Below are 23,112 nucleotides of genomic sequence, written 5' to 3' on the forward strand. Positions count from 1 at the left end.
CAGTAACAGTCAGGTTGCTGGTGGCCAAGACACATACCAATATGCTGATAATCTTGCTTATTTCTTCTCCCTTGGCACAGAAGCCAAGGGAGCCTCAGCACCAGCCAGCCTCAGCTAGTACCTTCCTTTTCCTAGGACTGCTTTGCCAGCACCTGCTGAACCAGTTAAGTGTTGTGAAAACACTGGATAGGACTTGACTGTGTCTCTTATCAACAGAATAACTGAACAGGACAAATGTGCAGGATTTAGCAGTGCATCCCATTGCAAAACAAATGACTGGGTACTCTAATTCATGGTATACCAAAGTGTCACTGTAGTTTTAAGTATTTTTCTATTCCCATTTCAGCACTCACATCATAGAAGAGGTTGATTATACCTCAGCTCTTGAGTGACTGTGGTGCACTTTTCTATGTTTTGATTTGCATCTTGAAGCTGGACAACATTACAGTAGTTTTACATCATCTGAGCAGAGGTTCATCTAAACTTTTATCTGTCAAATCTTTGTCAGGCATACTTTTGTTGGTTGACAGGAAAGGTTGAATTATTATGATGGTATTCAGCAAAGGGTGATATAAAAGAGGCTTTGTAACTTGCTTTCAGCATGTCTGATTTGCCCTTGGAAAAGTCACCTGCTCTATCTGTAAAATAAAATTAAATGGTTCCTGGAATTCAGTTAGCTCGTAAATCTTTAAGGGGAAGAATTGTGTTTTCTTATGTGTGGTACAGAGGCTGCTCTGGCCTAAACCCCAGTCTCAGACTACAGGAATACTACAAGTAATAGTGTGTGCTGGTATCTATGAAAAGGACTATTACAATTATCCTTCACAGGACAAAGAAGTTCTTTATTTTTTGTAGTTATAAATTTTTCTTACGTTTCCATGCAACCCTCCTCTTATTCTTTATGAGGATTCAACAGTGGATTATCTCATAACATTCAAATTTTAAAACTGAGGGGAATCTCATAAGGGACTTTGTTGATCCCTTCTATTTTGGGTTCAGTGTAATAAGACATGCTAACAAAGATCAGCCTTTGTTGTCCTTATCAAACTACTTTTTAAATTTCTCATACATATGCATATAAACTTAAAGAAAACTGATTTATCTGCTCCTTTATCTAAATTCCAATCAAATGCTGTTGCTACACTTCATTAAAAGCAAGGCATTTGGACATGCACTGTTTACAAATAGGAAAGAGCATAAACAAAACAGGCTAAATTAGGGCTAGACATGATGAGAAAGCTCACATGGGAATAATGAAATTTGTGATGAGATCTGACCTAATCCAGAGATTAAGTTCTTCAAATATTTTGTGTTGGATTTATGAGAATAAACAGCTCTGACTCTAAGATTCACATATGATGTTTTTGCTGAACACCTACTTTTACACATTAAAAATGCATTTTGTGTGGCATATAGTAGGCACATTGATGGCAACTGAAACAACATTAACTGCCTCAAAACCTCTATTAAATTTGTACTGAAAAGACAATTTGAAGAATTACTTTTAAATTTGTATGCCTAACTTAGTCTTCAAACAGCTGTACTTCAAGCATAAGGTAAGCATGTGTTCTACATTTTGTTATCCCTCTTTAAAGGAGTTCTGCTGTTTTTGGTAAAAGAGGTAGAATAGCATTGTCTGTACAAGCACAATTGTCTGGCTCAGGGATGTCAAGTATCATATTGGGTGACTAGGAAAAAGTAAGATTGTGTTTATGTGATTATCCACCTCTTTTTTGTGCCACCCTTCATTTAGCAGATGGGAGGAGAACTGTTTGATGTACATATACTGAATGATGTGTCAGAACACTATTATAAAGTTGCACTCATGGAAAAATAAATCTGCAGTAGTTTTCCTGGTTCTAAATGCTGTTTCACTTGCCACTTGGGCAAATATACAAAGTTTGCACTTCTTGATGATGAGTTATTTCCATTTCCATTTATTTTCTTTCATTTTACCATTAACATTTAGATTTTAGTAATACAATGTATCTGTTGTACTGCTATATGTTAAAAATTCTCCCTTCAAAAACCTTGGTAGATAAAAGATTGTACTGAGTTTTTAATTTGAAGATATGTTGGTGCATTTCTAACTTTGATAGTGTCACATTAAGTCTGTAGAAGGTCTGACATGGTTCAGTTCTGGAGTGCACAGAGCAGTCTAGTTATCCAAGACACCTCTGTAGAATCAAGCTGTGAATTGCTCTGGTGTGAATCATGACAGAATTCAGTTTTCTGTTTCCTAATTTCTCACTAATGAGACAGGACTAGATTTTGTGCCTGTGGAGAGACCTTTCCTACTACCTCACTTCTATGAATCTTGTAGTAATGAATCACCTTTCATTAACCTGAAAATACATTCACAGACTCTAATGATTTAGATGCCCGAGAACTGATGGAAATGCTACCCACAACCACTATCATTGTCATCATCATTCCATTTTTGTAGTGAAAAAAAAAAAATAATGAAATTACCTTGTAAACATAAAACATGGTCTCCAGAATGTGTTGCCCACATACGGCTTTTGAGATAAATATATACTAAAGAATTTTACATACATGTAAACAGGAACTACATAGTTCTCAGAGACTGCTAAACTCTTTTGATTGTTTGTTTGTTTGTTTGTTTGAGGTAGATGAAGGATTTTTACCACCTTGAATATGAAAGTTATTATTAGTTCACAGTAGAAGTTAGGCAACCATTAGTTACAAAATCACAGCTGTATTTTCTTTTAAATCAAGAGACTTTTTTAAGTTAATGTTTTGAAGCTAATGTTTTTCTAAGGTCCCTCACAAACGTGACTTTTCTTGTCACTAGAAGCAAGTGAAAGCAGGACTTCTTCAGTGAATGATGTAAATCTAAGTTAAAAAAAAAAAAAAAGATGTATGAAAAGAAAACCACACTGAAAACAGAAGGGAAATATCTACATGAACTGGCCTCAAACACTTGCTGTGCTTTTCTCTTTCTATATCATAGAATTATAAAGCTTGCTATTGAAATATGTGAAGATTTTGAAGTATCTCATAGTAAAACATCTCATGCTCAACCCCTCAAATTTTAAAGTGGGTCAACTTAATACAAAACACAAAACTCTAGTGAAAGAAGCAAGATTTATAAAATATCTCTCTAGGAAAATCAAAAATTAAAAAAAAAAAAAAAAAGACTACTACTGATTTTCTATGAAGTTATGCAAATTCTGTGAAAATAATGATTTTGTCAACATAGATGACAATGGAAATACCAGAAAATTGCAGGAAATGGAGTGCCTGGAAATCTACTCTGGAGACATGAAAAATAGAAAAACATAATATTTCCATGGATATTCTTCAAATGTCTTTTTTCCCCACCCTTGATAGATTTTAATAAATTCTTTCAGTCTTTTGACTTGCAGCTGTCATAAGTTATTTCTTCTTCCAGTTGATGAAGATAAATAATAATTGTCCTACAACCCCAAGCTTCAAATAATGGATGACTGCAAAAAGTTGACACCAAAATTAAAATCAGTCATGTTTCATATGCTGTTAACCACTCTGTACTTTATTTCTTAAAGATAATAGTTCAGGGGTATAACTTTAGATTAATGACTTTGTCCATTCTTGTGTTATATACTCAAAGACAGTTTCTTGTCAAAGAGGAGAAATGGTTTAAAGTGAAATATTTTTTCAATTTTCTCATTAGTCAGTTAGTAGTGAATTATTTTTGTGAGTCTTCTTAACTGACAGTGCAAAATGTTCTGTAGGAAATGTGTTGAGTGCCACTCAATTTGATTTTCAGATTGAACTTTTACCAGAAGCCATTCTCAGTGTGAAATAATTTTTTTCTTCTTAGTCTTTAACTCTGTAGATTGAAGTTAATATCCAGACTGACTCCTGCAAGTTTGCTGTTTGGGGTTCTTTTCCTTATCTGAAAGGAATTTTTATGAGTGCCACCTGTTCTGTCTGTACTCTCTTTGCAGATGTATGTTTACTTTTTCAACACAAGTTGTTAAGTCTTGTAAGGTAAGCTAAGATCTTTTCAGATATCAAAAGACAAAATAATTTCTAAAAGTCAAAAATAAGGATGGTGATGACAACCTTGAATCAATTCTCAAAAAAATTAGCAAAATTAGTTGAGAGCTTGTTTATATCCTGGAGTAAAAAAGTTTTAGAGTCAGTTTGAAATGTGTTTAAGCATGAAACTTATTAACCAAAGACATAGAACACATACCTTAAATAATTTTGGCCTTTACATTAGAGCTCCTTACAGCTCAGTTCAAGACTTTGGTCACCTATACGAAGTGAAGGAGATTCAGTTTCCCAAAAGCAGGGTCCCCCAAGATTAGACAGCTGATGTCAGGACTGCCTACAGTAGTCATTAATAAATATACTGTAAATAAAAATGTCTGAGACAAGCCTAAAACCCACTCAGATCTTCTACAATTTGTCACCAATGGACACCAACCCCTCCCTGAAAGCACTGTTGGCAGAAGAATTATCACAGAATCACAGAATAATTGAGATTGGAAGTGACCTCAGGAAATCATCTAGTCCAGTCCTGAATATCATTCCTTGAAGATGACTGACTGAACTGGCTCTTCATGGAAAAAGTAAATACAGTGTTACTTGCTCACATATGTGTTTTCAAAATAGTGACGAGAAGGAGACTACCATGAAATTGGAGCAATTAACTGTAATTTCTCCAGTGCACCATACTAGATACTGTCAGCCAACGCATTTTGGAGACACGGTCTCTATTATTTCTTTTATCTGAAAACATTTCAAGTTCTGTTTTCCAGAACAGTTCTTGATAAACTATGCTGAAGAAGGGAAGGAAATGAATTATTGTTCTCTCCCATAATGATATTTGCACTGAATAACTGAAGACTTGGCCAGAGAGTATTTCCCCATTATCACTTAGGATCAAAGACATTCCCTTAAAAGTTGGGTCTGCCTGATCTGTACTCCCAAAACAATATTTTTTCAGCTCTCTTAAAATGATTGCTTACTACTGTCAAATATATTTCAGCTCCAAAATAACTGAAGAAAAATGCACATATTTTTAAAGGACCTTTTGTGGGACAAATACTGTAAGAGTTAAAAAACAAACAAACACAAAGTATTATTTGCAAAAGTGATTTAGTGACAACAAGCACAAGGTCACCAAAACAACTACTTGGATTTAGGAAGCTAGCTGTTCTTTGAAAAGTCTACGTCCAAAACAAATGTCACCCATGTCCAATTCCTTTGAGGATGTCTTAAGTACATAACCATTTATATTTTTAAACTCAAAATAAGTTTAATTTTCTATTTAAAGATTTGTTCACTGTTAATAATACTAGGAGATTTAGCATCAACTTCATTCCTACTTGCCTTTGATATTTTCATGTTAGATGATCCCTAGCTTGACTTTCTCGGAGATAGGCATTTCAAGAACACACCAAATACACTAGGCATCACCAGCAATACATCCTTGGGCATTTCTAAACATATTAACACTGTTAGGATGGTTTCTAACTGTCAGGCTAGCAGACCTTTCTCAAACAAATCCTCAGTGTCATTGTAGTGAGGATGGGGCTCTGGGAGTGGAGAGACCTCAGACATCTCCTTTATCTAGCAAAGGTCTCACTCTGATCAGCAAGTAGTTGCTGGCAGAAAGGCTAGATCCCGGGGCCCTACCCTCTCAGGAGAAAGTCCAAATATCTGGACTAGAGATTTTCCATCACCCTAGTTGGCTCTTGTACTGCAATTTGGGCCCAGATGTTTGCACTATCAATAGGTGAATCACATTTTTACTTATTTTCCTAATAAGAGGAGAGACAATGGAAAAAAAGGCAAGAAATGAAACCTATTAAATAGTCCTGGAAATAGCACTTTGATCATCTGGATGGTGGCTGCCATAATATGTTTATGAAAAGTTGTTCTGCTTCTGTCCTACATTGCTGATTATGATCTTGCCTGGGTGGGATAGCAACAATCTTGCTAGATTGTTTTGAAACAACATCATTAAGCTTCAAAACCAACAATATAAGTACTTTCATTTACAGATAAATTCAAATTTGGAATGACTAAAATGCTTTTCCTTAATATTGAAAAAGTAAAATTCACTTGATTTTTTCATTTTGATATTACATTTGACTTGAAGTCTAATTTATGTATGTTCAGATATTAGAGAGAAAATAAAAGAAACAAACACCTCTGCTCTGAACTCAAAAACTGTAGAAATAAACTGTAATTCTCTCCTATATACACACAACTTTGCTGAACCAGAGGTATTTAAGTTTCTTATAGGCCTATTGTAGCATAAACAACAGAAATGCATACACAACAGTGACTATTGACCTTTTTGAAGAAGGAATTACTTTAGGACTGCCCAGCACTGCCCTGACAGCTAGGACAGGAAGCTAAAGGCACTGTCACAGCCCTTTTCTGGGCAGATATTCCAGCATCTCAGTTGTCTACCAGAAGTACTCCAACAGGGCCATTTGCACCAGGGGACATTCAACTTTCAGCGAAAATCAAGGGGCATTATAATGCTGTGACCTGATGGAGAAAAAAAGGACTCGTCCTCGCCATCATGCAGCTCAGCTGACACACTCTAGAGGACAAACCCAGTGAACCTGAAAATTGAGTTAGTTTGTTTCTCAGGAATTAATGTTGCTTGGCTTTCATCCAGGTTCCATTTCACTTGTTATTTTTTCTGTTGTTGGTTTTTGTTTTTTCATTTTTGTTTTTGAACGTTTAATAGTGGTTTTTGATTAGCAATAAATTTTTAAAAATTGTATTTTCCTTTCTAATGTTTAATTTTAACATCTAATAGTAAGCTAAGACTGTTCCTAGTTGGTAGAATATTTTTGATGTTAAGTTACGACTGTTCCTTGTTTGTAGAATATATATTTTTTAAATAATGATAGTGAAGTAATGCAGTACTTGCTTCTTTTAATTCAAACTTCCTTCACAGAAACTGAGTAATGTAATATCTTTGGGTTGAATACAACAGTTCTATTAGTCTGTGAAGTTGGCAATTCTAATATTTTCTCTTCGTAATATTTTGACTTCAATGCTAACTATTTTGATACTATTGTTTTTAGTATAGATGTAGTTTATGATATTGAAAGATATTGACTGCATAAACTGCTTACATGGAAAATTAAACAACTTCACAAGGAACAGTTCCTTCTTGCTGTCCTGGAAGATGTTAGTGTGCTCATTTGTAACAGCTTCACTGTGGAAGCAAATGTTTCCAATTGCAAATAATTTTTTGGTGGTGATTTTGGAGAACAATCCCACATGTTATCCTTGGTATTTCTATTTTTTGAAGAGTACCCAAACTCCTCTCATAGTTGATATGTATTGAACTTTACACTAACTCTCTTGCTCCTCTTCAGTAGGCTGGCCTTCAATCAGCCTGTTACCCTTGTTTGTCACAACCAAGCTCACAGCTGATCCCACAGAACTTCAGAAAGACCCAGAGCCTTTTAAGCATGTTGCTTACTGCCTCAAAACAAAGGCCAGACTAGTGATGGCTTGTGGCCCAAAGCCACAATATGGTAATACCATGTTATCTCTTGAGTAGGAGGGTGATAGCAGTTGTCATGGGATTTAGCCTGAACAGCTCACTACTGGGTTAGGCTTATGCATAAAACATATTTACAGCCTTATTAAATTCAATTAGAGGCATGTGAAAAGTAGTATTAATTTTAAATAAACACCTTGTACGAGGCTCATTTGAAAATACATAGTTTCTTTACAATGAAACCTCTGTAAGGTAGTCTTTTCTATTTCAGTACTGATTTATACTAGGAATCAGCTTAGTTTATCTGTTTTTCTCTTACTTTGTCACTGATACATTATTTATTGCTTGTTTCAGAATACCCCATATTGCCTGAGGGTTCACCAAAAGTGAAGAACAGTAGTTATTCTGAAGAGTTTATGGTTTGAATCGAAAGGCAATATTTTTCTTTATCTTGAAGATATTAAATGCACCAGAAGAAGGTTAAGTCTAGAGTTTCAAGGCATTTAGGAACTATTTTGTCTGAAAGAGAGATGGAGCTTTTCAGAAACTTGGCTGTAAATGACTGGCTGTACCTTGGAAGTATTCAAATTCTTTTCCTTCCTTCCCTTCCTCCCTTCCTCCCTTCCTCCCTTTCCTTCTTTCCTGCTGTACTCCTAGCAGAGGATTTAGCTCTGTGTTGTATGTTGTATTGCAAAAAGTACAATTTGAACAGTTTTCCATACTAAGTGGTGAAAGACATCTTTCTCCTTTAGCACTGTCTGACTGTGTGGGCTTTAGAGATAAAATATTTCTGTTAGAATTTAATACATTGATTTATCTGTAAAATAACAAAATCTGAGACAAAGCTCAGCTGAAGTATTGGTTTCCTGCACAGAATAGTCTCTCTTTTCTTGACCAAGCTACTGGCAGCTGCAAAACTTCCTTCTGCACAAAAACTATAACCCGTTCACCTTTTGAGGCTGCAAAAATAGGAGAAGGAGGTGGTGCATTTACATGTATCTGCTGCTGTATTCATACTCAGTTGTTCTCATACTCAGCTATCTCTGGCTTCTCTTGCACATAGTCTATTGTGGAGATTTTGAATATATATGGCAGTGCTGCCAAAAACTTATTAACAGTGAATCTACAAGAAGTCCCCTTCAGGATCAATGCTGAATTTGGCAAGGCAATCTTTCTAAAGTCACCTACTCTGGTCCTTCTCAAAAGAAAGCTGAAGACTGTAAAAAGTCATCTTGACATGGTAGCATCTCACTCTTGGACAGTGACACTAACAGAGTATCTCTGTCTCCTTCCAGATACTCTAATGACTCATAATTCACCTGTGCCTCTCATCTTATCTTTGCATTTGGTATATCATATTTTCTACCTTACCACCAGTTACTAGAGGATGCTTCTTAGACATGATGATACTTCAAGAATTCCCCTGAATCTTATGACTGATGTGCAGAGGTACCACCTTCTCCTGTGTTTTCCCAAATACTCCTATGCAGACAACCGAGACAATTGTGAAAGTGCTACAGTAATACATCATTAAATTATAGCCAAAGAACATTTTGTATTATACACTTCTACTGGTACTCAAGCTCAGTGAAAAAGAGCATTTACAAGAACTTCCAATCAATTCTTCAGTACCAGAGTAGGATGACTTATCTCAGTAAAACGCTAAAGTACTCCTCACCACTAGCAAAAATTATGAGGTGTAGGTCTTGAAACCAGGCAATAACAATATAAGACTCCTCCCTGTGAAAATATGCTACAATACACTATGACACAAACTCAGTGTAGTTGAATGTAAAACACACTACATATCATGGTGTTTTTATAAATAACAAGAAATTGGGCACCAATTTTATGTGATGTTTATTTTGTCAACTTCCACTTTCCAGAGAGAACAAGTAAAGATTTTTGTTTCTAGGTAAAATCCTCATACAAAAATTAATAGCTTTTTAGGTATTGGCCAGAGGAAAGTTTATTTCCTGATTCTATTAAAAAATCATAATGCATTTCAAGTTTCGATTACTGACATTTTATTACCATTGTATTCTTAAAACAATACTTAGCGTTAACTCATTAAGTGGTATATTTTATACTAGAGGCACATGGCTGAAGATTTCTTGTGACTTACTTAACAAATTGTCTACTTCCAATCCTAAACTTTAACTGCATAAGGTATCATTTGTCAGCAGGGTTAGAAGTTAAATGCAAAGTCAGGGAAAATTAAACAGCTGGGTGTCTAGAATTAGGCTTGAGGGAGCATTACTTGGGTGGAAAGAAATAGGTACGTGTATTCTTGCAGGTGGATTACTCAGGGTCAGGTTCTTACTATGTTTACACTGCTATAAATAAAAAAGAATATCTTTGGAATAAATTAAATTTTTACAAGTTAGCATAAAGCAGAATAAACTGGTCTCCTAACCTGCCAGTAAGTGCATGTCATTAGTTGCATTAAAGAAAACATAGACAGCTGTTTAATGTATACCTTGAACTGCCAGTGAGATTGACACAGAGAAAGAAAGACAAGGTTCTATATTATAACAAAGAAGCTGATGAATGGTGACTTAATTGCTGATTAGCATTTACCTTTGTGATTAATATCTCTGGTGTAAATTTATCTACAAAGAGTAATAAAAGGACAAAATATAATAATTCAGACTTACTTTTTGGTCTTGTAGATTGTTTTGTTTTGTTCATTGCTTTCTTTTGTTTTTCTCAGTCTGATATAAAGCCCACTGTAGCAATAGTGTCTTTTTTTCTGTACTCTTTGGACCAGACCCTTAAATTACTGTGGCAGTAATATAACTTCCATATTATATGATAACTCTCCACTCTGCATTCAGCTGGAAAGCATCCAGGACAAGCCCAAATTTATACAAAAATATTTGCCAAGTGTTTCAGATTAAGTGTAATAATTTTTGAACACAACAGAACAGATTTATGTCTGGCACTTCCTTTTAAATTCATATATCTTTTTCCTTCCCTTTCACTCCCCTGCACCCTCATAATTTGTGTGACAGCATTGCTTTGGAGCTCCAATAAAGTAACCTGAGTCAGTGAAGCAAATACAAGCACCTTATGAGGTGTGACTAACTTTGGAGCTCAACCTTCTTCCTTTGCTGCTGTTTATAGATGACATAGGCACACTTGCTGGCACTGCAGCTGGCCTAATGGACTTAAAGCTGGGAGTAAGCAGGTGAAGCAGAAGCATGGCATTATTTAGCTTAGTGCTGATCCCCTTTGTGATCAGCACTGACATTGCTTCTGCTTGCCAGAATACAGATGACTTTGTGGGTGCCAGTTCTCCAGGAGACATTGTTATAGGAGGTTTGTTTGCAGTTCACAGTGAAATGCTGCATCCAGAAGAGCATCCCATCAAGCCAGTCATTCAGAATTGTGCTGGGTGAGTAACATGGCAAATTACACATATAGCAACAAAGAGATCACTGAAATCAGGCAAATATGCTTAGTATTTTGATCAACAAAATCTGTTTATCTCGCATTTCTAAGTTTTTTAGACGACTTCGGACGTCAGATAAATGGTTCATTACATAATATGGAATGACAAGGAATGGCAAAGTTACCTTAGAAAATACTGAGTCTCCCCAAGGAAGGGAATGGTTATTTGATCCTATTTCAATCTTCATATTGAATCAAATAGCCTTAGAAGTTTGGGTTAAGCAACCATTTAATTATCATGTAAATACTGTTTTGTTGCTCTGTGTCTGAAGTACTCTGCCCTGCAGTTCATTATTTATTGTGAAGATGCACCTAAATACTTTGAACACAGGCAGCCTGCTCAATTTTCTCTAAGCACATGTAGAAGCATGCCCCACGCTGGTAGTCTATTGTACTACTAACTATATTGTAATCATTGCAATCACTTTAGATATTATGTTTTGTACTATAATTGTGCCATTGTGTGATGGGATAAACAGTACAGACGCCATGTCTTGTACACATTCATGTTTATACTTCACATCTGAATATTTATTTTGTTGACTCTATATCCCACTTACATGAAACATTCATTTTTCTGAAAGAAATGCAAAGAAAGCCTGATAAAGAACTGAAATGTAACTGTTTTATAGTGTTCTCCTAAATTCAGGAGTACAATAAAATATGAATTCAAGTATGCATTTTCTGCCATTTTAATACAGGTACAAATCCATAAGTTTTATTTTAATGTGGGGAATCCATATGGGTTTATTAAAAATGATGTCTAAGTTTGTCATTTTGTCCATCTTTTATTATTTTTCTACAGTCATAAATTGTATCGGTTCCATTTGAAATTTATTTTAGTTTGCAAGATTTGTAAACTTTGAAGCCCTTGCTTAAGAGGAGAGTTGGTTGCATTGCAGGCAGCCTGTATTAGCATAGTTCCGATTAAGAAACTATCATATCTATTGAAGATGAGGAGAATAGCTGTGTTAACTTTATCAGCTTTAGAGAGGATGTTAGGAACGTCTATGCAACCATGGGAAGACATCTACTTCTGAAATATTTTCTTCTGGTCCTTTACTATGTTTAATGCTTTTGGTGAAAGTAAATATATTGAAACAAACAAACAAACAAACAAACAAAAACAGCCAAACAAAAATTGCTGGCCCAAATGGGGCAAATTAGGAAAAAATTAGGACAGCCCCACTGACTCTGACAGATACTTCCTGAAGATTTCACTTGCAAATTTTCATGTGCTGTGACAACTGTGGCTTTAGTGCCTGTTTTTCAGAAAAGTACTTTTATTCAGGTATTACTGAAGTTGATTATAATTATTGATTATAATTATTCTACAATCTAAGTGAGAAAGAAAATAATATAATTTTCTATTTTTTAACAGCATGAATCTGAATCAATGAAGGGTCAGGTTGTGTGTTATTGAAAGGTTCTTCATCAGAGAGTGGTCAGGCACTGGAACAGGCTCCTCAGGGTAGTGGTTACAGCCCCACGCTGCTGAAGTTCAAGAAGTGTTTGGACAACACCCCCAGACATAGAGTTTCAAATTTGAGTGGCTCTCTGTGGAGCTGGGAGATGGATTTGATCATGCTTGTGGGTCCCTTCCAACTCGAGATATTCTATAAATCTGATTCTATAAAACACAAGCAAATCACACCAAGCATCATTTCCTTTCAGTAGCTGGCAATTTCTAAAGTATGTGAACAGAATTTGATTCAGCCTCATTCCAGAAATACTTTTTTCTAAAATGAAACTTCTGTGTTTCCTGACAGCTTTGAAATTCAAATTTTTCTTCAGACTCTGGCAATGATACATGCTATTGAAATGATCAACAATTCAACATTATTATCTGGAGTTACTCTGGGCTATGAAATCTATGATACCTGTGCAGAAGTTACAAAAGCCATGGCATCTGCTTTGAGGTTCCTGTCCAAATCCAATACTTCTAAGGATATTGTAGAGTTCAAGTGTAACTATTCAGACTATGTGCCAAGAATTAAGGCAGTCACCGGAGCCAGCTACTCTGAGGTGTCAATGGCAGTTTCAAGGCTATTGGCTTTGCAACTAATCCCACAGGTAGGTTTGAGGGAATTATTTCATTTGAGACAGAGGATCAAAACTGTGACTTGCAGTCCCTCCAATTAGAGACATGGCTATATATGGCTCTAATTGGAGGGACTGCAAGTCACAGTTGCTGTCAAAAATTGTTTTAGTTCTGGTGTATTTCAAGCAGCTATAGAAGAGAAGGAATACGACTACTCCTTCCCCAAATATCTTTATTTGCAGCTGCTCTATTACTAGTTCTAGTTCATACAGTCCCATGCTTGCACTTAGGCTGGTGCTTTCATTATTACTTTCACTATTGCAAAAAAAAAAAAAAAAACAGCAACAAAAACAAAAACAAACAAAAAAAATAACCTGTGGTCCAAACCAGAATCATCTTGTGCTGCACAATGATTTTGGTAATTTGACATATATTAACTTACAGCAAAGTAGCTCAAATATGCAAAATACTTAAAATATGAAATAAGTATAACTTCTAACTGAAAGATTTCCCCTTCACTGGGAGGAAATAACTGACCTCCAGCTCCAACATAGGAGCTGCATTTGATAAATAAATTAAAATGCCACATTTGAAATTAATCAACAGGCAAATGATAAAACAAATCTCCATTGTGATACAGAGATGGAAAAGGTGACCTAGTAGATTTTTCTCATCAATAGCATCTACAATCTGCTGACATTAAGATTTGACATCTTCTCCAGATAGGTGGTTCTCGTTTTGGAAAGTTTAGATTTGTTAAGAACAGCCAAGCAATGTAAGAAATATAGCAGTAGGAAAAACAACAAATAAGACTAAGGTTAAAAGGTAAATACACTTAAAATATATTTGTTTCAAATGTTTTTTTCTTGCTAGATTCACAATAAAAAGGCTTATATTTCTACATAAGAAAAAAGTATTATACTGTTCTTTAGTATTGGGTGCTTTTCTTTCCTGATAGGCTCTTCTAACAGACCTTATGACCCCTTTAAAGAACAGTACTTAAATTTTTGAGAGAAAGTATGTAAGTGGGTGGACGATGCTAACATAGTGCTAGAAAAACACTGCAAAACATAGGTGTACTAGAAATTCTAATGACAACACCAACGTCTGAGTACTTCCAGTGTGTTCATTGTTGATTTGAACAGTGATGATGGTATTCCTACAGGTTAAATCAAAATCCTTATACCAACATAACTAAGATCCATTTACAAGGTTTTATTTCCTGCTTCCAATCAAGCAATTAGGTGCACGAGAATGAAAATAAGGGAAAGGGTGCTGGGCACAGGCCTACATTCCAACAGCAGGGTTAGGAATCCTGCTGCCCTGTGTTTGCACTCAGTCACAGGAGGGAGCCACGTGCCAGGTGGGATGGAAAAGCAATACTGGAAGTTTGGGGGCTAACAGCATCCTTTGGAGGAGACCACTTTCATAACTAAATAGTTGTCTCTTCCTAGGTCAGTCCTGCATCATCAGCTGAAATCCTCAGTGACAAAATCCGTTTTCCTTCTTTCTTGAGAACTATCCCCAGTGACTTCCATCAGACAAGAGCAATGTCCCACCTGATCTGGGAGTCTGGGTGGAACTGGATTGGAGTAATAGCCACAGATGATGACAACGGGCGCTTTGCTCTGGAGAGCTTTGGAGTCCAGGCCATGGCAAACAGCGTTTGCATAGCTTTTAAAGAAATGCTGCCTGCCTATCTATCTGATAACACCTTTCATATAAAAGTTGATCGTGCGATCGAAAAGATTGTCAAGGAAACCAGAGTAAATGTTATTGTAGTCTTTATGAGACAATTCCATGTGCTCAAACTATTTAAGAAGGCAATTGAGAGAAATGTAAAAAAGATTTGGATTGCAAGTGATAACTGGTCAACTGCAGTGAAAATCAGCACAATGCCCAACATCAGAAAGCTGGGAACCGTTGTGGGATTTGGATTTAAAAACAAGGACATATCCACATTCCAAGACTTTCTAAGAAATCTTCATGAAAAGCCCACTGAAAACAACAAGTTTTTACGTGAATATATTATGCTTTTGTCAGTCTGTGCTCACCTGGACAACTATGATTTTCAAATGTGTATTTCAAGCCAATCCCAGTATGACTTGATGCAAAATGTTGAGAATAAACATCAGATCTGGAGAGATGATTTTCTGAATGCCAACATTGAACCGGGATTTATCCATAGCACTATACTTGCAGTCTATGCCATTGCCCATGCCATTAAAGGGCAATGCAAAGACAGAAACTGCAAGGATCCCTCTGCTTTCACTCCCTGGGAGGTATGGTGTTAATTCTTTGAGATCTCATTCTCTCTACATAACTTCCGTCTTACTTTTCCTCTTACATTCCTGGATTTGATTGCTTAGTTCTTTTACTAGATGCCTTCTTATTCCTGTTTCTGCCTTTCGTCACCACTGCATGGGCCAACTGAAACCACAACCTATCTGCCAGAGCAGCAATTGCAATTTAGATATGAGAACTGGACTCTAGCTTACCTCCCTTGCTTTGGCCCATGCGGGCACAAAAACTGCAGGTGCTGTATTCTACTGTAGATAGAGAGGTATTATTGCAGTTTTTATACAGATAGCTATGGAAGTAAATAGGAGGAATTACTTTCAGAGAAAACTATGTTTGTGCAGCCGAAGATAGTTCCTCTTCACTTAGAATGGCCCAGGCAAGCCAAAACGTTGGACACCCATGGTCTAACCTAACACTTCCCCAATCATCTTCAAAGAAGGCATCAGCTTAGATGAAGACTCCAGTCTCTAGGCTACTTGCTGGAACATCTTATTAGCTACTTGTACAGGACAAAACATAAATATGCAGTAAATCTGGTTAACATAGCTATTCTGCGATTAATGATTGGTTCTGTTTCTGCAAACCACTGTAATACTCAGCAGAGTGCTCTAGAGAGGTAGGGATGTCACAGAAGAGGACAGTTCCCCACGGAGTTTTAATTCCTCTGTCTTTCTCTCATTGCTGTCTCCATTTTGCCTGAGCTCAGGTATATTCCTCTGTAATGAAACTTTTCTTGGATATGAAAATGCAGCACAGCATTCTTAAGTCTGATCTTGCTCCAAAGGGAAAATGTGACACAGTCTTGAAGATGAGTGAGGTACTTGTTATCAGACTTTACAAGGTGGGAAAAGAGCAGGAAAAATCAGACAAGTAAACCTGACCTGACCTTTTACCCAAGAACCTGCTCAGGAGTATTCACTTTTACACACTTTTACTCAGAGGATTAAACAAAAGTTCATTTAAAAGTCAAACACCCACTGAACCACTCTGACTTGCTCTGACCTCTTATCCTGGGTCAGAACAGGTCAAACCAAGATAGGGGACTTGGAAAAAAAAAAAAAAAACAAAGAAAAACCCCGATCACAGTAACAATCAAACTCTTACATGGATTTGTAAATGCAGATGGGACAAATCAGGATTGTTCTACAGGGGATGCAATTTTATGGAGCTGCATTTACATCATTTCTGAATTAAATGCCAAACTACCCAAATTTAAAGACCTGTTTAGAGGCTAAGAATTCTTGGAGGAAACTGAAAGAGAGAGCTATTTTCCCAGTGCTGTTTTCATAACACATTTCTTCTAAATTAACTGCAGCCCCTCCAAAAATGGGTGTATTTAAAGATAAGGATGCAAATGATCCATATCACTCTTCTCAATGTACAAAGAAATAGCAGATTCATTGCTGTTACACAATTGCAAAAATAAATATAAATTAAATAATGATGTTACTAATTACTAACTCCTCCTGTTTGAAGCTCAAGATATATTCCAAAAGTTTTTGTTATTTCTGTATTTTAGAGAAATCGGGAAAGTGAAGGAGAGGAAGATTATGCAACTAGCATGAGGATACAAACCAAAAATTCCCTGTTCAGTCCCACAAGACCGTGCAGTGTCCAAACCAAGTGAAATGTCACTTAGACACGTTTTTGTTCTTCATAAATTGGTAGACAAGCAGTGAGAATATATGAATTGTGAAAAAGTGATGTTATATATGAAAAAAATTGTTATAAGTGCCAAACATCTTACATATATATATAAAACTGACCCTTTTAAATAATACATTTGCCAGCATGTTCTTTAAATACTATAACTGTCACACAGGGATCCATGTAAGATTGCTTTTCAAGGGACAGCCAAATTCAGCCATTCACTGAAAACTTGTTTTGTTTTGTTTTTATTGCTAATTGACTCATATTGCCAAAAGCTGTTAGGCCTGCAAAGCGATAAAACCTTTGCTTCAGTTTGTAGTCATGGCAGCTAATGCAAACCTGCTTGTAGCATCCTTATGAATAGAGATAGGGTTCTGTGTACCTTAGCTTGTCCTTTTCTAGGTTCATAATGAAACTTTTAAATCTGACTGTTTGTGATGTGAGAGAAATTTCATCCTACTGAAAAGAATAGGAAGAAGTCTTAAGTTAGACACTTGTCTTATCAAAGTATGCTTGCTATGAAATTTCCTATGAAGCATCAAATTTAGCCTTTTTGTCCATCACCACTGTGCCATATATCAATTTATCTGATTTATTGCTCATTCCACAACTCAGAACCTCACTTTGAAATGCACAATATCAGCCACAGCTGAAAACAATGTTAAGTCAGATATTTCCAGCACTGGGTGGGGTTACACTGGAAGGAGATGTTGCCCAGGTTCTCTTTATTGACAGTATAATAACAGGAGGATCAATCACAGCCATTATTTACAGTAATGGAAGTTCTAAAAGGCCATTTTTCCTGCGATTAAAATCTCCTTTTTCCCACCAAAATGTCCAAGGATGAAAATATAAATACTAATACACAGTTATGTGCACACATTGCATATAGTTGAGAAATGATTATTTGTGCTTAATAGATTTTTAAGATCAGCGAGGACTGTCATAATGATGTAAATCTGTGTAGGATTAACATTTATACTGACTCCTTTTAAAATTATGTCACTTGTAAAAAGCAAACATTTCTTTTTTAATTTGATACTATAACACTGATGTTAAACTATTGAGTGTACCACACTGAAATGACACTGATGTCGCTGTTTCCTATATTTATGTTCAGCTCCTTGAAGAACTTAAAAAAGTTACAATCATTGATGATGATAAAGAAATCAAGTTTGACTCCAAAGGTGATATGAGCACTGGTTATGATGTACTTCTTTGGAAAGAAGTTGATGGCCACATGGAAATCACCACTATGGCAGAATATGACTCAGAAAATGGTTACTTCATCTTTGAAGATGAGGAGAAAAAAAAAGAATTTCTGGATTTAAAGGTGACTTTTAATTTGTTGACATAACATCTGAAGTTTATTTCATATGAGTCCTTCTTGCATGCTTAAAAAATCACTCATTTGCTGTCATATTCTCCCTTTAAATTAATGCATCTTATCTAGGAAATATTCAACTACTTTTATGCATTCTGAGAAGCATATGAGCCTGCAAACAATCTCAGTGATGTGAATTTAAGTTATTTCCCCAGAATTCCCCTAAGAGGTTTCCTATGATGAGTAAATCAGAAGTTACATCCGTCCAAAGGATACTATTTCAGAATGTGAAATTGAGCTTTAGGACTAGAAAATTATTAGTTTTACATGTCTCCTGCCATACACAAGGCAACCATTTGTTTCTCACAAGTAGATGCCTATCTACTGACTTTACTTTTGAGGGAAAAAAAAAAGTCTTGTTGATTATTTACTCCTGTTAGAGCTGGGGTCAGCACACACACACAAGAATATGAGGTAGGTAGCACCATCTGGAGCCCCAGCACCGGAGTAGACAGAAGGAGTGGTTGGCCCCAGCCAGTTCCATCTGGATAATGTCATCTGTGCATGGTTTTGAGTGGCTCTGTGCTAGCAGATCAGAGGAAAGGCTGTTTACAAAGTAGGATGAATGTAGTTTCTGTGTAGCCTTAGTTGATAGAAGAGGCTAAGGACAGAAGACCTCTTGTCTCGTTGCTCTTTGTGGATGTCCAGGATGGAAGATTGTAAACCCTAACCTGGAAGGAGAATAAATAGCGTCCCTCAGGACTGTCCCTCCATTTACAAGGTTTATCTGTGGAAGAAGGCCCTGAATCCAGTTCTTGAGATAAGGCCCCAATCACACACACCTGGAGGGGGTGTCTGATGACCCAGGGGTGAGCTGCTGTGAGGGTGACATGGCAGAAACTTGTCCATAGAGCCAGAGTATCTGCTCTGCACTCAGAGCTGCTGAGCAGGGTGTCAGGACTGCTCTTGTGGTGTGGCACACCTGAAACCCCTTCTGTTCTTTCTCTGAATCTGGATCCCAGCAGTCTAACTTCCATTTTCAAAGCCAAGAGACATTTGGATGCAGATTTTAAAGTTACAGACAACCCCACTGATTTAGGGCCAAATAATAAAATGGTTGAGTCCTGTCCTGACACTTCTTGAGAGTGTGAAGAAAATGTAAGAAACACAGAGCCTACAACACATTTTTCAACATCGTTTTCAGATTCCCTTAAAATATGCTAGCTACAAAAAGAGAGTTCAAATCATAGTACAATTGAAGGCTTATTTTAACTCTTCATAGTAATCAGTAATGCCTGAGCTGATTTTTTTTTATTCTTTGCACACTGCAGAAGGTTCCATCAACATGCTCCCAGCACTGCAGACCAGGACAGATGAAAAAGGTTACAGAAAGCCCACACACATGCTGCTACGAGTGCGTTTACTGCCCAGAAAACCATTACAGCAATCGAACAGGTAAAGAATTGTGATCCAAACATAGGTTTATTTAGAGATAATAGAATTGTTTTGTTTGTGAATAATAATGCACCTTGGCAACCGTAGCTATAACTTTGGAATGCGATTACAACAGTTAGTGCTTAGCGTTCCAGATAGAAAAGAGAAGAACAGCCTTCAGCATAGAAAATAATGTTTACATGCTTTTTAGAATACAAAACTTAGACCTCTGTGGTTGAATACTGTTATCTGTGTTTGATGGGAAGTCTGGCTAACGTTTCAGTGAGACACTTACTCATGACAGAAGAGCCTTGCTTCTCTGTCTTTCTGCAGCACAGAAAACCCAGTGCAAGTACAAGGGTACTTTGCTTGCTGGCATACTTTTTATCTTAAGTAGGAGTACTATGATGTTTGATACGTCAGTATAGTAGTATTACTGTCAAATCTGATGCGTTTGCTGGTTCATTCACAATTTGAGTAAAATTTATAAAAGGAGGGAATTAAATATGGAGAAGAGAGACAGAATTAAGAAAATTGGGGTACGGTATACTTCTAAAGTCTTGAGAGTATGAAAAAAATAAATTGCATGTTATCCCTTTCATTAGTCAAACAATTGTGAAATTTCTCCACATTGGACAATTGGAATTTCACAGGAGGAGTAACCTTTGAAAGCAGAATCTACACCAGCGTGTGTTCTTGGTGCTGCATTTCAAAAGATTTCTGAACAAAAAAAGAATTTTTTCTTTTTGAACTAGTTAAATGAAAGAGCCACAGTTTCCACTCCCTGTAGGGAAATTGGTTCAATCTCAGGCCACCACTGTGCTGCCAGTGGAGTTTTGCCTGTCCCAAGCTCTCTGATGTGTCCATGGTGTGCCCATGGAGAGGGATACTCCAGGGAGTTGCAAGAGCTTGTCCCACTGTGCTGGCCATGCCTCACTATTTGCCCCACATCCCTTACCATCTCCTTGTATCACAAGGCTCCACCATTCACTTGGTGGTTTATTTGTTTTGGGTTCCTGAGTTACCTCCATTTTTTCTGCTTTCAGATATGGATTATTGCTACCGGTGCCTCAACAAAACCTACTGGGCACCCATGAACAGCACTACGTGCTACAGAAAAACAATCCACTTCCTCAGCTGGACAGACTGGTTTGCTGTTTTCCTGCTCCTCCTCTCTGCCTTTGGGGTTGTGCTCATTTTGTTCATCAGTGCAATATTCACTAAAAACTTGAGCACACCTGTTGTAAAGGCATCTGGAGGTTTAACTGTCTGCTATATTCTCCTCCTCAGCCACTTCTTCATTTTTTTAAGCACTGTGTTCTTCATAGGTGAACCCACAGAATTCAAATGTAGAACTAGGCAAGCCCTCTTCGGCATAAGTTTTGCACTCTGCATTTCATGTATTTTAATAAAATCACTAAAAATCTTACTAGCCTTCAGTTTTGACCCCAAGTTGCAGAATTTCTTGAAATGTGCCTATAAACCTATAACCATTGTATTCATCTGCACTGGGATTCAGGTTATCATCTGCACCTTCTGGCTAATATTTAGGACGCCTTTCGTAAAGCAAAATTTCTCTATTCCAAGAGCCATAATTCTGGAGTGTAACGAGGGCTCTGTTGTGGCTTTTGGGATTATGCTGGGCTACATAGCTGCTCTAGCCTTCATCTGCTTCATATGTGCTTTTAAAGGCAGGAAGTTACCAGAGAACTACAATGAAGCTAAGTTCATAACCTTTGGCATGCTAATTTACTTTATAGCATGGATTGTATTTATCCCTGTCTATGTAACTACATTTGGCAAATACCTTCCAGCAGTGGAGATCATTGTTATATTAATATCCAATTATGGGATTCTCTGTTGCACTTTTTTTCCTAAGTGCTATATCATAATTTACAAGCAAGAAACAAATACAAAGTCTGCCTTCCTTAAGATGATTTACACATACTCTTCCAAGAGTGTGGGCAACATTGCTGTCAGCCAGATTTCCTTGGACTCGAAGTCTTCCAGCTCCCGAATCACTGCCTCAGACTCATGCAATACTGACAAAAGCTCTCTGAACGGAAACTGCCATTTTCAAGTGCCTGGGCAGACAGCGAAGGAGAAAGCTGTTCCTAAAAGTGCAGCAAGGACTCTGTCCAGGAAAAGGCTGTCCAGCATATGACTGGGCATTGTTGAATTACTAGAAAAAGAAAACCCATTTTAGTGAGACGCTTCTCCTTTAGATCTCTCTCTTTCTGGTACACCCGAGGAGAGTAAACCATAGAGACCATACTCCAGCAGTTATTCACTGCTAGGTTTGAAAGGCTTTCCCCTGCTCTTGTGGGCACTTCCAACATCCCCCTCCTGTCCCCATCCCCGTTACATTCACACAAGCCTCCAGAGCATCTCCAAGGACCTTGCTATTCTCAGCCAAACAGAAGCATCAGAAAGGCCTTACTTCTCACAGACAAGCAGGCAGGAATGCATGGACTTGCACATACTTTTCTTAATGTCTTTTCTGCCCAACTCCTTAAGAAGCTGTTCTTCTCACCTGGATCTGTTTTACATGTCAAACAGAGTCCCCTCTAGCCTATGGATAAAGAAGCCTAGTTCTATTGTCTCCACTTTTAAGATAGGTTTTCTATTCTCTCAAACATCCAGAAGTAACCCTTTCACCCAGTACAGATGAGTTCTTTGTTTGTTTGCTTGTTTTAAATTATGTGCCCCAAAATTGTGCGCCTTATTCCATGTGAGTGCTACAGCAGCTTTTGAAGTTCCTTGTATTTACCAGAGTGATTATGAACTGGAGAAAGGGCAATGTAAAAATTGAAGGATTTACCTGGAGTGCTACAGTTTCACGTATGTTCATTTCCATTTTTTCCATACTCAGAAGTACATCGATTTGCCCCACACACCTTCTCCAACACATGTGGAGAGAGGACTCTTTATGCCTGTCCCCAGGTGTCCTCTTTGTGCAAGCAAGGAAACAATCTCCTCCACATTGTGCACTGTCAAAGCTTACAAGCATTAATTGTTCTCCCTCATTAGCATAAATAATGTAATGGCCAGAATCAGCATGAATGCACCCTGGGATTTTTGGCTTTATTGACACTTGTTCAGAAAGTCTAACTTTTCACAAGATCATGGTACTGCGCCTTTCCAGTGCATTAAAATGACACCACAGTGAGCTGTTGTCTGATGCACTGTGAGTCTCTGCACTGCAGCCCCATGGATATGGCTCCACAGCATCTCCCGTGCAAGAGACATGCTCCAAGAAGGAGGACTCTGTCAGCTGGGACAGCTGCACCACATATTCTAGTCAAAGGATGGCCAAGCCTTGTGCTGGGCAGGGCACAGCTTTCCTGTGGTGCTGTCTCACAGCTGGGCTGAAGGGGAACAGCTTCTTCAGGCACTGAGCAGCAGAAGGCTTGTGAAGAA

General features: G+C 37.3%; 1 protein-coding gene across 1 annotated transcript; it reads left to right on the forward strand.

Moving 5' to 3' along the window:
• Positions 1-10,692: 10,692 nt before the first annotated feature.
• On the forward strand, positions 10,693-22,253 carry GPRC6A (G protein-coupled receptor class C group 6 member A). The gene is made up of 6 exons (XM_065736845.1): positions 10,693-10,886; positions 12,712-13,015; positions 14,438-15,265; positions 18,055-18,267; positions 19,590-19,713; positions 20,739-22,253. The coding sequence occupies exons 1-6, from the start codon at positions 10,693-10,695 to the stop codon at positions 21,854-21,856; spliced, it is 2,781 nt and encodes a 926-aa protein (XP_065592917.1). The 3' UTR covers positions 21,857-22,253.
• The last annotated feature ends 859 nt before the right edge of the window (positions 22,254-23,112 follow it).

Source organism: Cyrtonyx montezumae, unplaced genomic scaffold, assembly GCF_038088225.1.
Source record: "Cyrtonyx montezumae isolate F1298 unplaced genomic scaffold, pur_monq_1.0 scaffold_0, whole genome shotgun sequence".
Lineage (NCBI taxonomy): Eukaryota > Metazoa > Chordata > Aves > Galliformes > Odontophoridae > Cyrtonyx > Cyrtonyx montezumae.

Coding starts and splice junctions, on each gene's coding strand:
- GPRC6A (XM_065736845.1), top strand. CDS start 10,693: ATGGCATTATTTAGCTTAGTGCTGATCCCCTTTGTGATCAGCACTGAC. Junction 10,887..12,711: donor GTCATTCAGAATTGTGCTGG/GTGAGTAACATG, acceptor GTTTCCTGACAG/CTTTGAAATTCAAATTTTTC. Junction 15,266..18,054: donor CTGCTTTCACTCCCTGGGAG/GTATGGTGTTAA, acceptor ATTTATGTTCAG/CTCCTTGAAGAACTTAAAAA.